The sequence below is a fragment of the Parasteatoda tepidariorum genome, chromosome 4 (assembly GCF_043381705.1).
Source record: "Parasteatoda tepidariorum isolate YZ-2023 chromosome 4, CAS_Ptep_4.0, whole genome shotgun sequence".
NCBI classification, from domain to species: Eukaryota; Metazoa; Arthropoda; class Arachnida; order Araneae; family Theridiidae; genus Parasteatoda; species Parasteatoda tepidariorum.
Window position 1 is genome coordinate 18542891 of NC_092207.1, and position 21134 is coordinate 18564024.

The 21134-nt window shown below is 27.8% G+C and overlaps 2 protein-coding genes across 2 annotated transcripts in view; one reads left to right on the plus strand and one right to left on the minus strand.

Annotated features, from left to right (window-relative positions):
* Nucleotides 1-4057: 4057 nt before the first annotated feature.
* LOC107447270 (uncharacterized) lies at nt 4058-5334 on the minus strand. Its single transcript, XM_016062145.2, has one exon. It carries the CDS (start codon nt 5057-5059, stop codon nt 4115-4117), a length of 945 nt encoding a protein of 314 aa, XP_015917631.1. The 5' UTR covers nt 5060-5334; the 3' UTR covers nt 4058-4114.
* Nucleotides 5335-5466: 132 nt separating this feature from the next.
* LOC107447268 (ADP-ribosylation factor-binding protein Gga) overlaps nt 5467-21134 on the plus strand; it is a 39095-nt gene continuing 23427 nt past the window's right edge. The window contains exons 1-9 of the mRNA XM_071179327.1: nt 5467-5624; nt 7844-8004; nt 8863-8961; nt 11382-11540; nt 12895-12969; nt 14806-14886; nt 16671-16808; nt 17947-18028; nt 20543-20638. Of these exons, the coding sequence (XP_071035428.1) occupies nt 5576-5624; nt 7844-8004; nt 8863-8961; nt 11382-11540; nt 12895-12969; nt 14806-14886; nt 16671-16808; nt 17947-18028; nt 20543-20638 (940 nt within the window). The 5' untranslated portion in view covers nt 5467-5575. The remainder of the gene's footprint in view (nt 5625-7843; nt 8005-8862; nt 8962-11381; nt 11541-12894; nt 12970-14805; nt 14887-16670; nt 16809-17946; nt 18029-20542; nt 20639-21134) is intronic.

Sequence of the window (21134 nt, forward strand, 5' to 3'; positions counted from 1 at the left end):
ATATATTTTTTAATTTTCCTGCTTTTTAAAACTGGAAGCATAAATTTCATTATATACATATACAATTCCACCACTTTGTTGAGATGTTGATAGTTTAAACATTCGTCTAGACAACTTTCACATAAACAGCACATGGCAGTTATTGAATGCTTATGCAAAGATGGGGGATGTAAATAATGTCTAGTCCAAGTATTAAATTGATTTAAGTAAATATTAAGAATAAGAACTTTAAAATAATAAGTCAAAATGGGAAAGCAGCTAAAACTAATTTTTTCTTATGTAAACAATTTAAATAAAAAGTTAGAAACCAAATACAAGCAAAACCGAAATTCTAAAGATATGTATGTTAGCAAAAACAGCACTTTATTAGGGGAACAGACAGTGTGTTCCCTGATGAAGTGCTGTTTTTGCTAATATTCATATCTTTAAAATTTCGTTTTTACTTGTATTTGGTTTCTAACTTTTTATTTAAATTTTAATGTCAACTTGCTTCTTTTGATCTGCTACATGATACATTTAGAATAAGAATACATTTAAAACTTGATAAATTTTAAACATTGCACTAGCTTCTTTACCGAGACCACTCTCATTAGTGTCTTTAAACAAAGTTCTCAAAAAATGCAACATTATTTTTTTACTCTGGTCTATTGACCCAATTTGTTACAACTAAAATATGAAATGAAACATGCATATTCACAATATTAAAATTCTTGATTTTTTAATGTCATGTTTTCATTTGATCTATTTTCAATGGCTGATAAATTGCTTTCAGCTGTTAAAATTTTTTTCAACTGATAAATTTTTTTGGGTGATAGAGCTTGTAAAATTTATCTGCTTGTCTTTTTGTTTTGGTATTCTAATAAATTCGAATAAGAACTCATAAATATGTATTGCTAATTTAGCAGTAGGCTTCGTCCTTCTCTGAAAAGAATAACCTAAACAAAAACTGCATTCAGTGAACAGATCTATATTATGAATGTATTTTATGTGATTCTTTTGATGTGTTTCAAGAGTCATTTCACAATTGCAAAGTGGACAATTTACATTTAGGGTTTTATTATCGAATATATATTTGGACACTGCCTTATATGGATGGGACATTTTGAACACAATGCACTTTGTCTTCAATAGATACTTGCTTCTAATTACATGTATAAATGCATTTTTAATAGCATATATATTTTTTTACAGCATATATATTTTTTTATAAATTTTAATCTTTTATTTTATAACGGACGAGATACTGAAAGAAGATATTTAAAATAACCTGAAAGCATTAAAAAATGAAAAATACATACTATATTATTTAAAAACGATGTTCACTTTATTTTTGAGCACACTATACATGCCATTAGAGTTGAGAAAATGAACAATTTCAAAAAAAAAAAAAAAAAAGGGATTAGCCAAATGAAGAAAAAACAACAGAAGCAAAATAAATTTTCTTCCTCCTCCAGTTACTGATCTGAATTTAACTATCTGCTATAGAAACTACCAAAGCAATTATTTTCAAATTTAAGGAAGTCCAGAAAAAAAAGTTTTCAACTCTTGTGAAACTTTTATGTCCAACTCAAGTTAACTCTGATTTGTGATATAGTAGTTGTACATTAAATGGGTTTAATAAATAAATAAAAAAGTTTTTTTGAATCAAATCACAGAAAGTGTTTTTATTTTTAATATCCAAGAGATTTGCAGGAAAGAAAATAAAGTGTTTCTTCAGTTCTCCCAATTTAGCAAACATGGTTGCTCGTTTCATTGCCAAATGAAACATGTCACGATTTAGCGCAATGGTTAGTAATATTAAGAGCCCTACTTTTAGGTATCTCAAACATACTTATATTCATTTTGCCTGACTTTTTGGATATCTTAATTAAATTTCTTAGTTTTTGATAAAGTTTCCTAACTTTTCCTAGTTCTGTGACCACCCTGAATTAAAATGTTGTAACTAGTATTTAAGTTTGCCAGCTCTTTTGATTTTGAAAAAAGCATTATCCTTATTATTTTAGGACTGCTGACTTGAGTAATTATTTTTAAAACTCAGTAAAGATTATTTTTGTCAAATTTTCTTAAAAATAACTTATATTTATTAAAAAAGACAAACAAAATTTCTACAAATGATTGAAATTGAATAAATTTTTAACATTCATAGGCCAGTAGGGATCATTTATAGGAAGGTTTGCATTCTGCAAATCACAAGTGGGAAAACTAAAAACTGTTTTTTTTTTTTTGAAAAAGTAACAATTTGCTTTTAAAATCAAACCTTTTCATTATTGCTGTGACACTATGAAATGTTTCATATTGACATAAATTTTTAAATATGTTTGATATAGAAAACAAGACGTTTAATGAACTTGTGGCTTGAACAAACCCAGCACACAAACTATAAACTAATAATTTTACTTTTATTGAAAAAATAAATAATTCATTCTTTGAAAGAAAGAAAAAAGAAGCCTCAATAGCTTTGACAAATTTCTGAATTGATTTGATAACCTACATAAAAACCTATTTGATTTTCTGAATTTTTATGCCCAAATAAAAATCTATTTAATGTCTAATAATTAAACTGCACATTTTAGCTTTCTTTATCTAAAATGTTAAGCTTCTTTAGAAAAAAAAAATTTTGTCTTGTAGCGCACTGAAAAAAGTTTGATTATGACACCAAATGAGATTTATTTTTCAAAATTTACCATTTGTCACATATTTTAAATGGATAAGCAAAAGTGACTAAAAAATATTATTCCTTATTAAGTAACTCTGATGAACTAAAAAGACGAAATAAATGACATACTAATAATGGAAGATATTGTATAAATGCCATACATAATTTTTCAAAATAGCTACACAAGTTGCCAAAAGATTAAATTAGTTACAAAAGATGCTGTAGACAATATAAATATTTTTACACCATATGATCACTTCTTTGTTTAGGATATAACCTCTTTCCATGTTTCAAAAAACAAATCTTTTGAAATGTGCTTACAAACAGTTTACAATATTCTTTCTATCCTCTTACTCATTCCTAAATTCAACTTTGACAGATTTTTTTAAATTCTATTTTTGGTAAAAATGATATTTTTGAACTAGCATGACAATGCAGGGTTTTTTTTTAATTATAATTATCAGTAATATAGAGCTAAGTAATTTTTATACCAGAGCCTGAAATCAAATCAGTAATTGATGAAGAGGATCATAAGAAACTATTGAATCAACTCATTGAGTAAGGAGTTATGTGTCCAAACAAACAATGTTCGAGGTCTTGATAAAACAGACTTAGACTAAGTTTTATAATTGTAGTATAAACACTATGTTTTTCATAACTATCTATATTTTCTTTTTAATGTATATGAAGAGCTCAAAAGCAGAAAATATAAAGTGATTTTTTAAAAATACTGAAATTTCTAATTATAAAAAAAAATTGTAAAGTTTTTTGTAAGTAAGTTATAAAATATTATTTAATTTTGGGAAAGTGGTTTTCTTTAAAAAAAGATTTGTAAACAGCTTCAGATAGTGCATATATTCTGAAGAGAATTCTCACAAAATGATCAATTACATTTTACTAGCTTTCCAGATATTAATTTCCAAGAGTTGTCTAATATCTCTTGAACTATTTATGTGAATTAATGAGTGGTGAAGTTATCTCCACATACCATAATGCACTTCTATTCTCATATGTAAAAGTTTCAGCAATAATTTTGTAAAGTTCCCCTTTAAAATGCTTTTTAATCCTCAATAGTTATTTTTTCATAGTTAATATTCAACACCATTGTATTTTACATTTAGTGTAATAATGCTTAGTTCTTTTTTAAATAGAAAATATTGAAAACTTTATCAAGAATAAAAATTATGAGCAACCCCCAAGATGTTATGGCATGCATTTTCAAAGCACTTGATATTTATTAAAAACCCGTAATATAACATTCTGCCTACTGTATAATATGTCATTAAAAATTTTTCTCATTTAACAAATAAAACTTATATTTACAAATTTACATACTACACAATTACTATTTTTAAATTTACAAACATTCACACTCTATAAAAACATAGAACAAAACAAAAATTCTAGAAAAATATTTTAATAAAATATAAAAATACATCAATGTATATAACATACAATTTAAAATAATTTTTCAGATCCATATAAAACTAATCTAGCCATATCACCAAAAGTTTTATTGTAATGTTTAATATTTTCTTCATTAAACTCTGTCACTGTATCACCGGGCAAAAGATAATTTTTGTGTCTCACTAATAAATGTATGGCATGAAAGTCTTTCCATTCTCGACTTCTCACGCCATATAGCATTTGGACGAGATTATGAATGCCAAAATCATATAGTACTCTATGGACCAGATATGGCATGCGCTCTAGAATGAATGTAGTAGGTAGCTCACCAGCATTATAATACCAACGTTCCCTCCGGTAATAACGGTAAGAGTTGAACCATAAACGCAGAAATCTAGCATTTTTATGAGCAACCAGAAGTTGAGTGCCAAGATTCTGATCTGGCGGCCAGCCTAATGCCATTTCAAATCTTCTATAATAATTTAAAGATTTAATGACATAAGTATCTGAATCTAAAAATATTCCTCCGTAAGTCATTAAAATTTGAAGTCTAGCGATATCTGATGCATGAAATACTGAACTTAAAAGCTTGCCAAATACATGTGTTGGTTTATTTTTGTACTTTATTTCAAGAATAGAAATGTTTTTCACCATATCCCAATACTTCCCAAACAGGGAGTAACAATTGCAGTGTATAAAAATCTTTTCAGGGGCACTGTTTCTTACTACCGCTTTGATACTTATAACTTGTATAAAATTCAAATCCTTCGTATCAAAATTAACATAGTGAACAATGTTTGGCACGATAGGATAATCATAACCAGTCACATTATTTGCAAATGTAAAATCTACTATATCTCCAGCTAAATAGTTTTTTATATTTGAAATAATTTTCTTATTAAACTTTATAACAGATACAACGATTAATATAAATAAGAATGTTATGGACGCAATATACTTTATTTTCCGCTTGGAAAAACCACATCTTATAATCATTTTAATACAATAATGTAGTTTTTCTTTAGTTCATAATGAAAACAACGTAGGCGTAGTTATATTTCCGAAGTTTTTTTTATAAATTTTACATCTGTAAAAGAATTTCTAGAAGTTTACAATAATTTTTTATAATATTTATAACAGCAAACATTGTAAAACTACTATTTTCATGAGTATTGTTCTTGAAACACAAACAAAATTGCCGTCAGGTTTTGTTTTGAAAATAATACAGCAACTTTCGGTTACCTATATCTTTTGAATCATAATTCGCTTAAAAAAGGAATTTCGCTTCGTTGTTTTCAATTAAATGACAAAAACAACACCTGAACAATCAAGAGAAAAAATTCATTTGTTGCCAAATATTTTTAACTAAATATCTTATATTTAGATGATTAATTTTATCAACTGTGACGAAAGCCAGCTGGAACTGAAACTTTGCAGAGAAACGCAACTTTGCAAGATAGGATAGGATAGGAAGAATTGTTTTCTTTTCGGCAAATGTCATTCAATTAAATTATGGCTAATTCAGAAACTAGAAATGAAAATGCACTGGAATTACTCCTGGGTATTATTATTTTCTGATAGTTTGCTGTTATAGTTTTATTTTGTTCTGTATGTTTCGGATTCGTTAATCAGAGAACTGTGTTGTGTAGCTCTGTATATTTCAAAAACTTTCTTTATTTTTGTTAAATAAATGAATTTATTTTTACATTTAATAAGTATATATACGTAGTGTCGCTTCCATTCCAGCAATCTATCTTATCTTTGTTTTGAATTTGATAAATCCAACCGATAATGACCCAACCTGACATTGTATCCTTTGCTTAGATTAAATGTAATCATTAATAAAATATTTGATGACTAATCATTTCTCTAAAAGTATATCATTCGAATCTTTTTCTTCTATGTGAAGTATAATAATTCTACTTGAGTTGTTTTTAGCATCTCATGATTATAAGTAAAATTCGATATTTAAATTTCACAATCATAATTTTTACACTTCACAGTTACCTTTATTAATATTTGCTAAGATTTGTTAATCAAGTAAGATGAATACCTATAATAATGCTTGGAGTGCAATTGTTTTAAACAAAATTATGCAGTTAATATTTTTCCATACCTGAAAGAGGCACTGCCAATTAATTTTTTCAAACTGGACTAATACCTTAAATTTTACATTGGTTGAAAATGATGCTCAAAATTGACTATTTCTGTTTTTAGTCAAATACTGGTATTAAGTACTTTATGATTGTTGTTTTCAAGAGGATGGTGGGTACATGTCCCCTTCAAAAATTAGAAATTTTAAAAAGTCTCCCAAAAATATTTCAGGCAAAAACATTTCACGAATCTATTGATTTGAACTTAGCTAATTGAAAGTATGTTAAAAACAATTACAATTTTCTATGCATTTGGCATGTGGAAGAAATGTTTTTGACTTTTTTTCAATTAAGAACTATTGATTTTAATTTTGTTCCCCTCAAAATTTGAAGCCCGGACACCCATGATGTAATCGTGTTTAGAGTGCCAATGTTTGTCAATAATATTTTGTCTCATAAAAATTCTTATTAGGAAAAAATTTAAAGAAACATTTAAAGCATTATTTAAATTGAATGTTTTATTGGCTGGTCTTTTATCTATAAATGCAACTTTAAACACACAAGATCATTTAATCTGTTTTGACTTCAATCCATAATAAGTGTAAGTACTTATTGGTTATATGGAACCATATGTTCGCAACTGCTTTTGCAAGTTGTCCCGAGCATGAACGTTAGTCTATTTAACCAATTAGTGCTTAATTTTAATGAAGTGATTTATTGTTAAAAGTATTGATATTTAACTATATATCACAATGGTTTTCCAATTGAATTGGAAAACCATAATTATTTCCAATTTATATTATTTTTACATTAGCCAATATTATAATTTATCAACAATTTCAATAGTATTGTAGTTAATAATTTAGATTAATTGTAGTCAGAGCTCGTATGTACAGAATTTTGAAATTAGATATCGATATTCATATTCCCACAATTTTAAAACCAAACATTGAAATTCATATTTATGCAAAAATTAAATGTCGCGATTCGTATTTGTGTGATTTAAAAATCACACATTGATATTTCTATTAAAATTTTGATATTTTTCTGTGGAGGAATGCTTCATACATTCACTTTTTTCTTGCTTAAATTTCAGGTATTGTTTTTAATCATTTAAAAAGTGTTTTTGCACATAAAATTTTTGGATTTCTATTTTCAGCTTTTTTGGTTTTTTGCCAAATTCATCCCGTTAGTATGAATCATTGAAAAGTTCTATAAAAATTAAATATTTTTTTAAAAAAATTTTGATTTTCAAATGAATTTTGTCAAAATGATGGCGACGAAAGAATTGAAAACAGTTACAAGAAAGAATCAATGCACAGAGAAAGTTTTTTAATTGAGGTATTGTGTTCGCAGAAAGTTATTCATTTTTCTGCCTATGTGTGTTATTAGTTGCCAGTAACTTATGTGAACCAGAATCTGACACTCTTTCTATGTTCTTATAAGCAGCTAATTGCACCATATTTCTGATTTATAACAGTTGTCTAATTAGTTTTAAGCAAACTCTTTCTATAGGACTAATGGCTCCTTATCTTAACTTGCAACAAAATATAACTGATGTTTCTAAAGCAGATAAAGAGTTTTTTTTTATGAAAACTCTAACAAATAATGATTTCTCTAATTTTCTTTTATTTCACTAAGAAATCTTTCTCAGCTTATTTTATGTTTGGTACTTTTACTTTTTCAGCTAAAGCTACCAATCCCCTCCATGATGAGCCTGATCCAGATATTGTAAATGATTTTTGTACTGCAATAGACAACGAACAGAATGGTCCTCAAACTGCTCTTAGATTATTGGCCCATAAAATTCAGTCACCCATTGAAAAAGAATCTCTCATGGCCTTATCGGTAATTATTTTTCTTTATTTTAATTCATTAAACTCTATATTTTTTGCACACTATTTAATTATTACATTTCTGCTACATTTATCTTCCTGAATTAAAAAAAAAAATGCTAATAAATAAGTTCTTTCTGCATGGCTAGTGCCATCAGCGATATGGCTTTGCAAGAAATTTGACAAACAAGCATTTCCTTTGTTGATATTACAATGTAGCACTTTTACTTCTATTGCTTGAATAAATTGTTATAGGTTGTTTCATCCACTTAAGTTCATAATTTTTTATTCCAGAATTATAATGTATTTCCAAATGTAATCTTCTTATTAAATTGAATTATTGAGTAGTTATTAAGTTTTGATTGTTATAAGATTTGTTTTTTCAAAAAACTGAATTTTTATTGAAATGTTTTAAGAAATCTAATCTATAAATTTTAAGATTCTTATAATTGATATTTGGCTCTCTTTTAGCAAAAGAGTTAAACTTGAGTTACTGTGAATGTGCTTTTTTTTTTTTGCACCAATTCAGTTATTTGCTCGCATTCAGTAAGATCTTCAGAGTGTTATGATAATTTTGATATAAATATTGGAATAATAACTTTAGTTTCCTTTAGCTCATTCCAGAGGCTGTTCTGGCTCATTCTATACTGACTTTTTCGAAACTTTCAGCAATTTCCTTTTTTGTATCAAAAATCAGTTTCCTTCATGTTATTCAATGGAAAATTAGTGAGTTGTGAAACAATAAATTGGAATACAAAATTTTAATTATATGCTTGGAGGATTAGATATCTGCTCTTTGACTTTTTATTTTGATCACATTATTTTGAAACAATCTATATGTGTAATTAATGTTTCTTCCATTATTTCTAAGGTACTGCAGGAAAGTGTACGTAAATGTGGAACCCACTATAGAGCTGAAATCGGGAAATTCAGATTTCTGAATGAAATGATTAAAGTTGTTTCTCCGAAAGTAAGTGCTAAAAACTTTCTAGACATCTTGTGATGATTTTTTTTTTTGTAAATATAGCATTTTTTTTTTTTTTTTTTTTTTCAAATTTCAATAAGCCATTGTTGATGAATTTGACAATAAAATAAATTATGCAACTTCATAATGTCAACATACTGGAAAATTCCCCCTGAATATTTTCAACGAAAAATAAGTTAATTTTAGCTTTTAAATATGGTGCAGCTAACAAACTGTTGGTAAAGAATACCTTTTTATCTAAAAAAAATTTTGTTTGCTTTATTTTGCTCAACAACCCATATTTAAAATTAAAAATGTATTTTTTATATTTTTATCACTATTTTAGTATATTTTTCTTCTCAGTTTGAATGCAAACTCTGATTTCAGCTGAACGATTATTATAAAATAACTGTTAAATAACTGTTATTTGAAATGTTAAATGTTATGATCCACAACATATAAAAAAATCTTATTTTTAAATAAGATGGTCATAAGTGGTCAAACTGTTAGTGTGCCTGAGTGCAGAGCTATTAGTTGTAGGTACCAATCCCACTCAGGGCATGGGTGTTTCTCTCTGTGTGGATGTAGCCCACTCTTCTGGTATCTGTGCCCCTGTGGTGTAGGTAATATTGCTCACCTAGCAACGTTAAATAAGCAGCACTTCTGGGATATTCCAAGGCGAAGAACAAATCCGGCCGGCCAACTGGTGCACTGTGACTGGTTGAAATTATGATCTGTGGATGAATGAATGGGTCCGCCCTACAAACAGGTGTGACATATAGGCATGGCATTAGTTGAATTCTTAGCTATAGATGGCACCACTGGGAAACAATAACAAGCGCACACCTTGCCTTAATGGCCTATAACAACCCAGATATTTATAAATTTTTCTATCCAAATAAATACCTTGAATATTTACCCTAAATTATAAAAACCCAGTTATCTTACTTTTAGTACAGTTTATTAATGCTGAATTAAAATATTCTATATGGCAGGCACAATTTGCCTATTCCNTAAGGTCTCAAAAGTGATTCTGATTCTACCGCTCATCAGTCAAGGCCGTCTCAACAAAACAAAACAATATCGTCTTCCACAGCGCGAGTTGGCATCGGAACGTAAGAGAAAGTCCTTGCGTGTATCGCTATATCGTTATATCGTCTTCTTCACTCGACGGCTTAAATCAGATTTCTGATGCATCGCTTGGAATGAAAGTTGCTGTATCGGTTTGCCGATATAGGCGTTAAATCGATATGTCGCGATATATCGATTTATAGCCCAGTCCTAGTCATAAGTGGTCAAACTGCTAGTGTGCCTGACTGCAGAGCTATTGGTTGCAGGTACGAATCCCACTCAGGGCATGGGTGTTTCTCTCTGTGTGTTGTCTTCTGTTGTGTGGATGTAGCCCACTCTTCTGGTATCTGTGCCCCTGTGGTGTAGGTAATATTGCCCACCTAGCAACATTTAATAAGCAGCACTTCTAAGGTATTCCAAGGCAAAGAACAAATCGTTCAGTTCCTCTTGTAAGAAAATAAAAAACTATTTTTTAAATTAGTAAAAGTCATCTCCATTGTGTTTTCCATAAATACCTAGATATTTATGGGACCGGGACAGCCTGGTTGGCAGGGCGCTGAACAGGAGTTTGAATCCGGCCAGCCATTAAATTTGTTGAGTCACTAAGTCTTCCACGCTATCATAATAAACCATATCTCTGGGCGTACTGAATTGGAAATTGACTGTTCTCTGGTTCAAGTTGAAATTATGATCTGTGGATGAATGAATGGGTCCGCCCTACAAACGAGTGTGACGTATGGGCATGGCATTAGTTGAATTCTTAGCTATAGATGGCACCACTTGGAAACAATAACAAGTGCGCATCTTGCCTTAATGGCCTATAACAACCCAGATATTTATACATTTTTCTATCCAAGTAAATACCTTGAATATTTACCCTAAATTATAAAAACCCAGTTATCTTAGTTTTAATACAGTTTATTAATGCTGAATTAAAATATTCTATATGGCAGGCACAATTTGCCTATTCCTCTTTTTCACCAATAGTTTTAGGTTTATAAATGTTGACTAATTATTATGTGGGAGTGCCTACTTTCTACATTTTTTGAAAAATTTCATCTTGTTGCTAAGTTGGAATTTTAATGTATGATTCTTTGTTTCGTAAGTTTCATTTAAAGTTATTTTCCTCATCGCTATTTGTAAATGATTTAAAATTTTCAATTAAATGCCACTTTGTTCTAGCTCTCTCATAATAAGGCTTTTAAAATCCTGAAAGCATTAGTTTTTAAATATCTACCACTCTTTTAAATATTTTTCAAAAAGCTTAATAATTTGCAGCCCTGATTTTGTTGTGTAAGTAAGTTAAGGAATTTAGTAGTTCTCAAAGATTTTAGTAATGTTGGATTGTGTTTTAGTATTTAGGTAATCGTGCATCATCTAAAGTGAAAAGAAAAATAGTGGAAATAATGTACCTCTGGAGCTTAGAGTTAAAGAATGAATCAAAGATATCAGAAGCGTATCAGATGCTCAAGAAACAAGGTGTTGTCATTGAAGATCCTGTATATTTGTTAGATGTAAGTAATCTATTCTTCATAACACGTTCGCTTGATTCCTAAATCTCTGACATTAATTTAAAAAAATATTTCTATAAATTTAGTTTATTTTATTTTAACGATTTTATAATTTTATTAAATTCTAATTACCTTGTAAGTATAATGACCTCTTTGACATTTTATTTACCCCTTTTTTAAAGTAATAATGTGAACAAATTCTTTTTGTTGCAATTCGCAATTTGATGAGGTTAATTTCGAAAGTGAGAAGAAAAAAATTTACATAAAAGATTAATGTTCAATCTAGTGAAAAAAATTTTTAAACAAAATACTTTGTGTATTGAATTTTTTTTTTTTTTTTTTTTTTGCATAATATAACACCTTGTTTTTATTGATTTTTTTTATAAATTTTAAGAAAAATGTATGCAAAATAATATTAGAAAGAAGTGTGACATTACAATGCTTCTAAATGCTGTTCTATATCTTTGAAGTAATTATTTTACCTGATTGTTTTAGTAATTTTTGTTCCTTACCTCCTCTCCCCCCCCCCAATTTTTCCCTTTAGAAAACTTTATTATTAATTTAGATATTAATTACTAAAAACGTCTTCTGTTCCACTCTAAGTATGCTCATGTCACACTGCTCAAACATTTCCTTTTTTTATAAGTTTGTATTGAGATCTTTTTGTAAACCTGCATCATTTTGCCTAGTTATAACTTTTTTCCAATTAGTATTCAAAATGAAAACGGTTCGATCATCAAGCTCTATTGAATCAAAAAAAAGTTCAATATAACTTTGCAATACATGCATTTTTAAAATTAAATTTGTCTACAGGCACAGTTTTACAAAAAAAAAAAATCTTTGAAACGCATTAAGCTTGTGTTTTTTAGAAACCTAAATAGATTCTTCGGTATATTCTAATAGATATTCCCTTAAGGATGTTGGTATGTTCTCTTCAATAAGTAATATGAAATTTATATATATATAGCACAACAATTTCCTCCAATAATTCTAAGACAAAACTAAGACATTGGCTATATGGCTTGTTAATTACTAGTTTTTTAGAATAAAAAATTTAATTATTTCATAATTGGTGTTATTCAGAAAGGTATCAAACTTTTTTTATTTACGATGATTGGTGTAAATTGTATATTGATTTAAATAAAACCGTTTATAAAAACCTTTATTTATTTATTTAATCCTTATCCCTTTTATCATTTTTTTATATTTATCATCTATACATTTTTAGTCCAAGAGTTTATCTTGCACTGAATTTTGATAGTTAATATTTGTTTTAACATTACATAATTTATTGTTTCATTAATGAAGTTTTTGATATTTAACTTGTGAATTTTTTTCCTTTCCATGAAATCCAAAGAATTACACTCCATCTGTCATTCCTCCACCTCCTCGTTCAGCAAATTCCATTTTTGAGGACGAAGAGAAAGCTCAGGTAATTTTCTTCAAGTCGGTTGTTATAAAACTTAATTAAAACTGTTACAGCAACAGGTTTTTTGTGTTATCATATTTATTTAATATCTTCTGATCCACTGGAAACCATAGTTTTAAAACTTACTTGAACCCATTACAGCAACATACTTTTTGTGTTATTATGTTTATTAAATATCTTCAAATCCGCTGGAAAATTTCTATGAAAAACCTGAGTACACACTTTTTGTTTTATTAAAAATACGGGATGCTCCAAAAAATAACTCGAACTAAGTTATTGCATTATAGAATAGAAATTCTTTTTAATTCATGTTTTTTTTTTTTACCACTTTGAATATTAAGTATTTTATTATATATCTCCCAGTTTATGGATTTTTTTTTAAACTTTTTTGCAATGTCAATCAAAAGATCTACTATTTTAGAGTTGTTCCAGCAAGAAAAATCACAGAGAGAAAACTTGCATTTGCTCTTCACAAATATTTAAACTCTCTAAAGCACTCGATTCAACAGGAATGGGATATCTTAAAGGTCTTGCGGCCCATTGCTGAAAATTTAAATAAGCATTTGCACCTCTGCAAAAAGCAGCCACATTGAAACCAATTAAATTTACTTATTAGTAAAAATCTTCTCTTATTATTTGTTATATTTTGTTTTATTTATTTATTTTTATGAAATTTTTTTAAAAATTTCTTGTCCTGGTTTTTTTTTTTTTTTCCTCACCCTGTAGTAGAAAAAAACTTAACATTTCATGAAACAATAGAAAAGAGCCGTAGAAATTGAAAATTATCTGAGACTTTAAGAATCAAAGCATTTTTATAATTGCCTAATTTTCCGATTCACACGACATTTTGCAGCCACTTTACAACCAATATCGGTCCTTTAGAATTATAAAATTCACTTGATATTTTATATCCGTTATTTAACAAAATAGATTCTATATTAAAATTCTAGAACCAATATTAAAATATCTAGACATCCTTTAAAAACATTTTTTAATCATTAAAGAGTAAAATGCTGTTGTGAGTAACCTGTTTCTTAAATTTCATTATCATTATCCTTCAAAAAATCTTCATATTCTTTATACTGCATTTAATGTAATTTAAAAATCGAAAAAAAAAATTTTAAAATTTATTTGGACTTTAGCACCTGCAGAAATTTTCTTAGAAAAAAAAATTAATGCCAAAATTTTGCTTTGTCCATTAGAATACTTATTAACATGCTGGTCTGAACTGTTCACAGATTGTATTTAATTATTCTCAAAGTTTGTATATCTAACAATTGAATTTGTTTTCGATATTTATCAAATAATCTGCCCTTTTATTCTTTGCTGTGACGATGTTGTTTTTCATTGTAAATATGCTTATTATTATATCACTGTCCATGAATAATCTGTTAAAGAATTTAATGTTTTAGCATAATTATATAAAAACAAATGATGTTTCATATTGAAATATTTATTTTTAAATCTACCAATATTAACCTATTATCTTTTTTAACTACCAACTTTCATGTTTTTGTGAAAGATATGTGTTATTTATATGTTGTGGTTATTGAAACCCAAATACTAAACCATACATTTTGCTACTGCTGTAAAATTACTTTTGCAAAATGCTTATAGCTTTATGTTTAAAAACATCACAGATGATCTGGAAAAAAAATATTTGTTTAAAATTCTTAGTTAATTTTGTTTTTATTTGCATTTTTTATTTTTATGCCATTTAAAATGTCTAAGAAATTTATTTCTAAATGTGTAATTTTTTTGTGACCTGTAATTTAACTTTCTGTTTTGAAAAGATATTAATATTTGTATGTTTTATTTATTTATTTACATTTATTTCAGCAATTACAAAGATTGCTACGAAGTAAAAATGCTGAAGATCTTCAAGCTGCTAATAGACTTATTAAGAGCATGGTGAAAGAGGTAGGTAATATGTAATTTTGTAGATCCTAAAGTTTTGAATCAGCTCTATATTTTGAAAACAATTGTTTATACATTTGACCATCATTATAGATATCTGAGTAATCTGAAACTATCTTATGCTCCTAAACTTAATGAACTCCAGTTTCAAAAAAAGGATGTTTTGAATTAATTAAATTTATTTAAAAAAATTATGGTTTATCATTATTTTTTTCATATTATTTTTTTTTTTATAACTTAAAAATTATTTAAAAAATACCATAATATTTTAGTAGTTTGAGCTGAAAATATTGCTCATCACAAATATGAATATTATAATTCCTAAAATTTAATAACATGCCTTAGATATCATTTAAATATTATTTGCAAATTTTATGTGGAGTTATGGATCCTTTTCTTTTTCCTTGTCAGCAAAAATATGCAAATATTATTTATGTTTTTTAGAAAAAAGTTTCTGATGAATATTTTTTTATTAGCTAGATAAATTTAAATAAATATAATAATTTTTAGTTGTTTTCAGAAAAAATAGCTTCAATTTAAAATTAATTAATATTCTAGAATTCAGTATCTTTGATTTAACTAAAATATGTGTGACAGATTTTACTCAAAATCTGGTTTAACATTCATGTAATAAGTTTCTAATAAAAGAATATTAAAGTCAATAGTTGTAAAATATAAGGAAAAATTTTTAGCTAGATTTTCTTGTTGGTCTGAATTGCTATATTTTACTACTATTTTACTTTATCAGGATTTTTATATACTACCTTAGTAGAGGGATATACTAAATATTCCCCTGGGATGTTTGTTTCTTCAGATAAATAAAAATATGCCAAAAATATGGAAGTGCTAAAATATGAAGTACAAAAAAAGAAAATATAACTATGATTCTTTGGTGTTGTGAGACCCATGTTTAAATCATCATTTTTACTAATTAATTTACTCTATGTTATAATTGTATTAAATTTAAAAACAGTAGACTTTAAAAATACAAAACATAAATTTCGAATAATTTAAAATTAAATTAAGGTTTTCTGACTAACCACATTGGTTAAAATTTTAATACTAATTCAAAATTATCCAGATTTTTTTTTTGTAAATTTAATCTTACGTAGATAAAATTAAAAAATTAAATTGTTTTAGATGCTTAAAGAAACTAGTTAAGATTTTAATAAAATGATGCTTGAAGTACTGAAATGATATTCTGTTTTTAAGTTACTCATTTACTTAATCCATTGCTGTGCCATGTTATACATGGGAAAGAAGTTTCAAAACCTGCTAAAAATGATATTCTGTATGTCATCATTAGTAGTCACAAAAAATTTTATTAATTCAATTTAATTGCAATATATAATTTGCATTTACTAAACTTCAAAGTAAGTTTTATTAAAAAATAATAAATAAATGTCTTACCAAATCAATAAGGAAGAAACAACTGCAAAGTACAGATCTTAATTTAGTAAATTAATAATGTGCACATTTTATCTGAAGAACATAAAAGTAATAAAAATTTAGGTAGCCACTTTTGATGGCAATCAATATTGATGTCTGTTCCATGGTCTGTGTAAACTGCTCTGAATGAGCAACAATTTTTGTATGTTTTAATATTCAATACGCTACTGTAGTTTTCTTAAAATGTATGATATAGTCCCGAAATTTGTGTATTATTATTGAATGCATATCATTAATATCTTGATTTCTGATGTTTACTTGGTAGAAAGTTTTTTAAATCAGTTAATGGAATGTTATCACTGGGTTGTGTGTCTTATATTATCTAATTTCATTGGCAGGCTGATCATCGAATGGAAGTTATGGCGAAAAGATCAACTGAATTGGAGACTGTACACAACAATGCTTCAGTTTTATCAGATATGTTAGATCATTACAGACCAGGTGAAACGTCTGATGAAGAAAAAGATTTAATGAAAGTATGTATCATTTTCTATTCAACATACAAGTTACAGTTTTATATGTTTCTAATGGATTGTGCCTTTTATTCTTTGTGTTAAATAACCAATAACTTTGTAAAAACTAAACGGCGTAAATGTTACAGAAAAACTTAACAACAATAAACAGGGCTCTGTCCAAGGTAAATTTACTACCGTTTTGCAGTACCTTTACAAATTCAACTTTAGGAAAAACGGTAATTTCACAAATAAAAAAGCAAGCTCTCATGCCAACACTGTTCTCGTTGCAATCTATGGAAAAGAGGAGCTTTTCTGCTAGCTGCCTTTTATGAAAAGGTAGCACATGTTCGGTCAAATAGTGCAATGTGGTAAGCCTAACCCGTTGCTTCCGCCATATCAATGCGAGCTTCTTTTTTTTCTTTTTTTTTTTTTTGCTAAACTTTTTCAAATGAAACAAAACTCTCCCTCTATAAACTTTACAGGAAGTCGAAATTTGAGCATTATCTTAAAAACTATTGTACATTTATTCTAAGAGACCTTTATTTTTTTCAAGGACCCCTTTTTTTTTCTCTGTGAAACTTTTTTCTGTATGACCCAGTTGAAAATTTTCTCATAATTAAAATAACTTTTAGTGCTAGTACTGTTAAATGCATGTTTTTATAAAATTCAAGTTCATTGTCTACTATGTACAATGATTTTTATGGATTTATGCATTTTGTAATTTAGATACAATTTTTAGCCTAAAATTTTACAATTAGCAAAATTGTTTTTGAATATATGGGGGGAAATATATAGAAATTTATCTGTCATAAATAATTTTTATTTGTAGTGACATTTTTTGAAAATATTTTCTTCCTTAACCATATTTTTGTGTTAATTTTTTAATAAAATTTTTAATTTTCACAAATTATGTTGAAATTTTCACAAAATAGGTAGCTCTTAAAAAAACCTAGACAGACCCCTGATAAAAATTGTTAATGATAATATAGTAGAACAGTGCACTTACTAATTTAATTAATTGAAATTTATTATTATATGTACTATTATTGGATCTGTAACTCATTTCATCTTTTTTTCTAAAAACATAATATTATTTAGATTTCTCACAAAATCCATTATCTGTTTAATTTCTACATTAAAATCATTCTTTAATAAACAGGAATTATTTGAGAGCTGTGAAAGATTGCGACCTAAGCTCTTTCGACTGGCAGGAGAGTTAGACGAGAAGGATGAAGGTCTCGGTAAGTCCTCTGTGCATTTAAGAACTAGGCATAATCTTAGGTTATGTCTCTAACCTTCAGAACCTTGAATAGTTAATTATTTTTATTAAGCATGTTTTCATTCTTTGTTTCAAATATGAAAAAATTGTGTTACGTATATTTTTATGTAGGAATTTTAATAAATTGATATACCAGGAGCATTGAAATGACCATAAAGTATTTTACTTGCTCTACAGTAAACTGTTAATTTTTATTAGTTGCTCTATGTTTTATTTGAAACCAAGTTCTGAAACAAAATTTTGTCTCTTCAAACTACTACCCTAATTACAATTTTTGAATGCTGATAGTACACTTGAATCTAGATATTTTAAGATGAGGTTGCCATATCACTAGTGGAGAGTCTCATATCTGGAATCGTTTGGGACTTCGATAAGTGTGGGAAATTGATTAAGTAAGTGTGGAAATAAAATTTCTGGGGTTTTCCAGTGGGTCTAAAAGCAATATTTTCTTTATTGTATTGTCATCACTCATTCGAATCGCGTGGGCCATCCCAATTAATTCTATTTATTTTTATGTATCAGGTTGTTTAAAAATCTTGTACAGTTCAATGTTAACCGCTTCCCTTATCAATTTTTTTTTAGAAAAAAAAATGCAAAAAATCAACTATTTTTTTTATTTCATTAATAAATATCAGGAACTAAAAAAAAACAACATAATACTGAAGTTTGAAGTTGAAATTTAGTTTTTTTATGCGTATAAAACATTTAATCTACCATCAGCTTACTATCCCGAGTTATCTCGATCAAATGAAAAAAGTTAAATATTTGTCTTTGTATGATAGTTTTTAAAGAAAGGGACGACACATAGTGATATTTTCCAAATGCCAGTGAAGTGATACGTCATTTTTTTTATTATTTTTTTCTATGTTTATTCAGTAACCATCGTATATACCAGGGGTGGCCAAGCTCCTTGATAGTCGGGCCATTTTTCAAAAATTTGAAGTTTTTCGCGAGCCGCAATTAAATACGTATTTAAAAAATATGAAAAAAGGGATTAAAAAAATTTTTTTGCTTAAATTATATTTTTTGAGAACATATAAGTAAAAGTACAAAATATGTGTATTGAATTTAAATATTAAAAACACATTTATTTTACTTCTCTTGATAATTCTTTACAATTTGGTGAATAATAGGTGTCAGCACTTCTCAGTAATTCTTTGAGATGCTGGTTAGTTAATACTGATCGGTTTTTGGATTTCACGAATTTTAAAGTGAAATAAAGTGATTCACATAAGTGCATTGTTCCATATATTGAAATAATTCTACAATCAGCCATTTTTAATTCAGGATACTTCGATTCTGGTATAAATTTCCAAAATTCAGTAATCAATGTCGACTTATATTTCAATTGTAGAGCTTGATCTTCTTGCATCTCTATTAATTCTAATTCTCCAGATGCTTTTTGTATCATAATTATATTGGAAATGGAAAATTCACCTTGAATTGAACAACGTTGCACTTAGTCTTTCATATTTGTTCTCAGTAATTTAAAAGACATACGAAACAATAATAATTTTTTTAAATATAATAAAACAAAAATGAAAAGGGAGCTTGGGTACATTGATTGAGAGCCACAAATAATCCTTCAAAGAGCCGAATGTGGCTTGTGAGCCGCAGGTTGGCCACCCCTGGTATATACAATCACACAAAACATGTGTGCAGTCCCACAATCCTACAGCAAAACTTGGTAAACTTCCAATCACAGCAGATAATTATTATTATTCTGGCCCAGTGAAAACGTGATAAAACAAAACGTACTGAAAAATTCTTCTACGCCCGAATTTTCACGGGATAATAAATATTTGCAATACAGTGGTACCTCGAGATACGAGTGCCCTAACATACGAGTTATTTGAGATACGAGCTGTCGAGCGAGCGAAGTTTTGTTTTGAGATACGAGTGACATTTGAGATACGAGGAACGGCCAGGCAAGTCCTTCTCATCCTCGACAATGCTCCTGCTCACCCACCGAACCTCGAACATGACATCCTCGAAGAGTTCAAGTTTATAAAGGTTCTCTATCTACCACCACTCCTATCCTGCAGCCCATGGATCAGCAGGTGATTTCTAATTTTAAAAAGCTGTACACTAAGCACCTGTTCCGGCGCTGCTTTGAGGTGACAGAAAACAGAAACCTCACCCTTCGAGAGTACTGGGAGGACAACTTTAACATCGTGATATGCCTCAGAATTATTGATCAGGCCTGGCTGAGCGTTGCAACGAGGACCTTGACCTCTGCATGGAAGNATCCAATTTATTCGATAATTAGGTTGCTTATGAATTCTTATATTTATTACCTTTTAAGTTTGATGTGTAATCATTTCTTGTAAAATACAAATGTTAGTATTTTGTTAAGTTAAATGAAATTCTTTATAAGTGCCAGTTAATTAACTGAAAAATTTAAAATGTTTTTAAGCATTAATTATTCTTATTAAATAATAGCTTATTTTACATAAATCTTTAATCTTTTTCAAAGGTGATATATTGAAAGCTAATGATGAGCTAACAGTTGTGATAAATAATTATAAAAAATTAATGTGCCTATCCACAGAAAATGGAAAGCCTGATAAAAGTAAGTTTTTAATGTTTTATATTTCTTTATAACTAAAGTTCTGATTGTTTTGATAATTTATGACACTAAATTGAATGAAAACCTTGCTTTTATGACTTAAAAAAACTTCAATATTTCAAGTAGTGTAAAAATCAACAAAAATTCCAATTGGTTAATTTAATTGTTTTACTAATTTAAAACAGCCATTAAATTTATAGTTGACTTTTACACTTAGGGTAACAAAAAACTCTTATAATGTTTGATCTAATTAATAAGCTTTTTACCTCTTATGTTAATTGCTTCATTCTCTACCAAATTACTACTTCAGTTGTTCTGGTTTGACTTTACTTCCTAAATTTTGTAATTCGACACAAAATATAACTAATTAGGTATATAAATAAAGCACTTTATAGAGTGGTTTAGCTTAAATTATTATTTAAATCTGTATTTTTATTTTATTAATTTACTTATTTATATTTAGTTATTGCTCTGCAACAGTAAATGCCAATTTCTGTCA

Coding starts and splice junctions, on each gene's coding strand:
- LOC107447270 (XM_016062145.2), bottom strand. CDS start 5,059: ATGATTATAAGATGTGGTTTTTCCAAGCGGAAAATAAAGTATATTGCG.